We start from the raw sequence: 4,666 nt of genomic DNA on the forward strand, positions 1-4,666 counted from the left end.
TACATATAGTGTGGGGTTTTCAACTGTAAGCTTTCCCCGGGTTACATATTGTGTTAATGTGTGCATGTGATTGATGTTTCATTGTTTTTAATGCTGCAAAATTAATGATCAACGTAGAGGAGATTATGTATTGTGCATGTATTCTGCAATAGTGTATAATCAGGATAATCTCTGTGAATAAGTGTCATATTATTCAAAATTTCTACAAAGTGTAGCAATGATTTTTAGCCTACCCTTTCCATTTCCGGATAGTCATGGTGTGATGGGGTTCTCATGTTTCGGTTGAACTGGATTGTCAGATGGATTCGAAGCTAAGTGGGGTGGATTTTTGAATGATAGAGCACATGGCATAGTGGTCCCTGAACCGAACTATGGATCACAGTAAAGCCACTAGCATATTAACCCCTGAGCCAGACTATGGGTTGCGGTAAATACAGGATTGTGTTGCCTCGGTGGGCCTATGAATTCTAGTCGGTGAATGATAGGATATATGGTAAAGCCAAGAGGTTGTTTTCTCTCAGTTGGGCCTAGTAATCCCAGGATTGGGATATGCAGTAAAGCCTAGAGAATGGGTCTCAGTTTAAGGCCTAGTGATTCGGGTTTGGATTGTGGTAAAGCCTGAGAGGCTAGGAGACAGGAAAATTCCTCACGATGTAGGTGGAGAAATTCGATGGAGTCCATGCTTGTTTGGCCTAGTGATCAGGTGCAGATCATGACAAAGCCTGTTATGATGTGTTCATTATGTTGGCCTAGTGATTCAGGATGGATTACGGTAAAGCCTTGTTTCTATTAATGAGGGTGAGGTGGTTTAGCCTCGGTATGCCTTAGTTGGTTCTTTTGGTTTGAGTCCCACATTCATGCTTGGAATATGGCACTGGGGTGAATGGCTGAAGAGATATTGGCTCAGTCATTCTATGGTCGAGTGGAACGTGGAAGTCCCATTCTGGGTTTGGATTTTTCATCATTAATGAAAGGTTATTTCTCCTTGTATTTCTATGAGCATTTTGATGGATTATATGTGGATCTTATGGCTGATATGTTTATGATATTTATGTCCCTATTATGTTGGTTAAATGTATGTTTTATGACAACAGTCATGTATGGCTCTCAACATGTTTTTACTTGTGAATGAATGGATAATGTATCTATGGATTAATAGATGGTAATGTGGCAAATGACATGAGGGAACAATGGTTCATAGCAATTCTCAGTTAAGTATGAGATCCCTACACTTAATTCTGTTGATTACTCCTGTAGGTTACATGTTGATGATATGTTCGACAAAATTCTTGGCATTCCTAGTAGGGGTCTAGATAAGGTCTTGTTTAGCTTATTTCTTTTGCATCATTCTTTCCCTGTAGTTTGACCGATTTTAAGCTATCACTCCATTCTAGGCAGTTATCTGGGCTCTGGGCCTGAAAAATTGGCTTAAATCCTCGGGTAGCTGGCACAGAACTGAAAATTTTAGTCTTTGGTCACTGGCAGGCAAGCCTACGAGAGCGATTTTGGGTTTCTAGACACTCTCTTGCCCATTGTATGGGAGGAACTGAGGTCTAAGTTTTCCAGAACATTAGTGGGACCCAGGGACAGGCTGTCTTAGTGGATGACATGTCCCTTGAGGACTCTGAAGTTGATGTTGGATGACTATGTGTGATGTTTCCATTGATTCCACTTCCTTAAGGTCACATAGGAGGTCGAATCCAATCATAGTGACCTCTCGTCTCATGTTTACCTCGATTGGATAGTTACTTGGGTAGATGCGGGAAGGTGTTACAAAAACGTTGTTAAAAGAATTAGAAGTAAGAACTTAACTTGGAAGTTGTTCAAGAAAGAATTTAAGAAGAAATATTTGACTGAGAGGTACTTCGATGAAAATGCCTAGTTTTCTTGGGGGGACATTCGTTGTTTTGCAGTGTCATGGTTGGAAGGAGTCAAGTACTTGGCTCTCAATTTTCCAGAAAAAACTATTTCAAGTCAATATTCTAACTTTTTTTTTATTTTTTTAGAGAAAATGATCTAATTCTGAATTATGTGATATCCAATTTATTTTTATTAGAATTTGAAATAATATGATTTGCTTTTATATTACGTACAGTAAGATTTTGTTACATTTGAGGATTTGTAATGAAATTGAAGATTAAAAGAATATGTAGTTTATCTTATGCACAAATATTGTTTATATAAGTTAGTTCAAGATAAGTTTGGAATAGATTAATTCTCTGTACAACGCATGGGATGATATGAGCATATTTATTTTAGAAGATAACTGGAAATAAATATATAAATAAATAAATATATCTATATATATAAATAAATAAATATATATATATATATATATATATATATATATAAATATATATATATATATATATATATATATATATATATATAGAGAAGAATTTTATTCACGTAGATATCTATTGAGATTGTAAGTGTGTGAAGAAAGAAAGGTTTCTAAAAAAGAAAACTCTTCCTCCCGAGTTAGTGAATATAAATAAAAAACTATACAAAAAAAATAACTATTTCAACCTTTGGATTAACATTGAAAATAATACTGAAGTGATGGCACGTTGCAGCTCTATTTGCACAAACCCTAGCCATAATTCTGATTACAGTTAGTTGCAGTCACCATAACCTCTTAACATCATCCGCAACTCGCTGTTTCTTGTCTGCACCTGCGTCCATGTATCGACGGTAACGGCTGGTCTACCATTCCAAGGAATAGCATGGAGGGTATGGAGCTGGACGTTGTGGATTACTCGTCAGATCCCTACCTGGAACATGCCATCATCTGTAACCCTAACCCTAGAACGGCTCCCGTCTCCTTTGCACCGTCCAGCTCGAATCCGGCGCCGGTTGTCTCCCTCCCCGGGCTTACGGCACCCACCCTACACATTGGGACCCTCTCCATCGACTCACCTACTCTAGACTACCTATCATTCTCTCCTAGTACCCTAAACCTACTGGCTACCTATTCATCCCCTCTTTTCGACCCTGCGCTCGCTACAGATCTTTGTTTTTCCAAAAATCCATCATCTCGCCTAGGAACCGACCCTGATGCGGCCACAAAGACACAAAAGACCTTAGATCATCCTAGATACTACGCGGCAATTCACGACACAGCACCTCCATCCGGCTGTTTTGACACCTCGGTGATCCGAGCTAGGTCAATGGAGCCACACTCAGAAGCACATTGCCCCTCTGAACCATTATAGGACTACCCTACTGCTCCACATACAGGGAAGTGGAAAATAAGGTGCGTCAAGGCATCTGGCAAGGATTACACCATAAAGTTTGGTGAAGGACTCACCATGGGTGATGTTGACAACAAAGCAGGGAAAGTCCTGGTGGGTAAGGTTCGTGGAAGAACCTATACAGCGGAGCGATTGGGATTATGGGTTAAAGAGATCTGGGGGTAGATTTTCATTCAGCTCCCGAAGGTTCAGATACTGCCTCAAGGGTGGTTTGCGCTACATTTTTCCCTTGAAGAATACATGAACTTGGCCCGTGCACGATATTGGCATATCGAAATAACTCCGGTGTTGCTCAAAAGATGGAGCCCTCTCTTCGATTTGGAAAGAGAGCAGATAGGAACTGGATCTCTTTGGGTACGGTTACCAGGGTTACGTCTCCAATATTGGTCTGAAGAAGTGTTCGTGAGGATCGGGAATACCCTTGGCACCTTCCTGGATTATGACAAATCCATAGTACAGTCCAAAAATCGAACCCTAGCCCGCATTCTGGTGCATCTGGACACCCAAGAGGGCCTGGAAGAAAAAATTACCCTGCAATGGCGCAATTTTACTAGGGTTCAAATCCTTAACTACAAGGGTGTGCCATTTAGATGCCGACGCTGCCATAAGGTTGGGCATCTGTATAAGGAATGTCCTCTAGTCTTGAAACCCCTAGAAGCAGCTATGGAAAAGGAGGCGGGCATTGGTAGGGATACCTGACTTCCCTAGTAAGGCTCCATCTGCAGTACCTGCACCATCTCGGAAGGCGACCCCATCCCAACCAGTCCAGCAATCTACAGGCAACTCTTCGGGTCCCCATCTCCACCTCTGACTCGAGCCAGGGCAGCAGCTGAAGCAGCTCGAACATCGGGTATTCCTCTCCCCTCTTCCCCTATTCTATCTTTTGCTCATGCATTTTCTACGCAGAATCTACATAATGTATCGGTTCAGGATCACTCCACCTCTCCCTCATCAATTCCTTGCCCCCTACTCCCCCATCACCTAGTTTACTCCACCACTTCCCTACCATTCATCCGAAGGCTACCTCTTCCCCATCATCACCTTCCCCGGCTCCCCCACATCCTTATAACCTGTGATCTCACCCTCCTTCTGGGGGTTCTCATTCAACTCCCTCAGGTCTTGGCCTGACCCTCCCCTCATCGACCCTCCCCTGGCCCATTGAATTCTATTTAGCCTTTTTTGACCTCATTGGGAATGATCTTCTCAATGTTTTTGAAGAGTGCAGGACCTCTGGGAAGATGTATGAGGCTATCAATGCCACCTTCATTGCTCTTATCCCAAAATCTGACTCACCTGCATCCTTCAATGATTTCCGACCCATCTCTCTTTGCAATACCCTATACAAAATCATTGCAAAGATCATTGCAAATCGGCTCTACCCTATACTCTCCCATCACATTTCTCCTGAGCAA

The 4,666-nt window shown here is 41.9% G+C and overlaps 1 protein-coding gene across 1 annotated transcript; it reads left to right on the top strand.

The window, feature by feature from the left end:
• The first annotated feature begins 3,494 nt into the window (after window positions 1-3,494).
• Window positions 3,495-3,953, top strand: LOC149165259 (uncharacterized). Its single transcript, XM_089429764.1, has one exon. It carries the CDS (start codon window positions 3,495-3,497, stop codon window positions 3,951-3,953), a length of 459 nt encoding a protein of 152 aa, XP_089285890.1.
• Window positions 3,954-4,666: the final 713 nt, after the last annotated feature.

The sequence above is a fragment of the Pinus tabuliformis genome, chromosome 5_1 (assembly GCF_031772625.1).
Source record: "Pinus tabuliformis cultivar Carrire ecotype Pingquan chromosome 5_1, CPIR1, whole genome shotgun sequence".
Classification (NCBI taxonomy): domain Eukaryota; kingdom Viridiplantae; phylum Streptophyta; class Pinopsida; order Pinales; family Pinaceae; genus Pinus; species Pinus tabuliformis.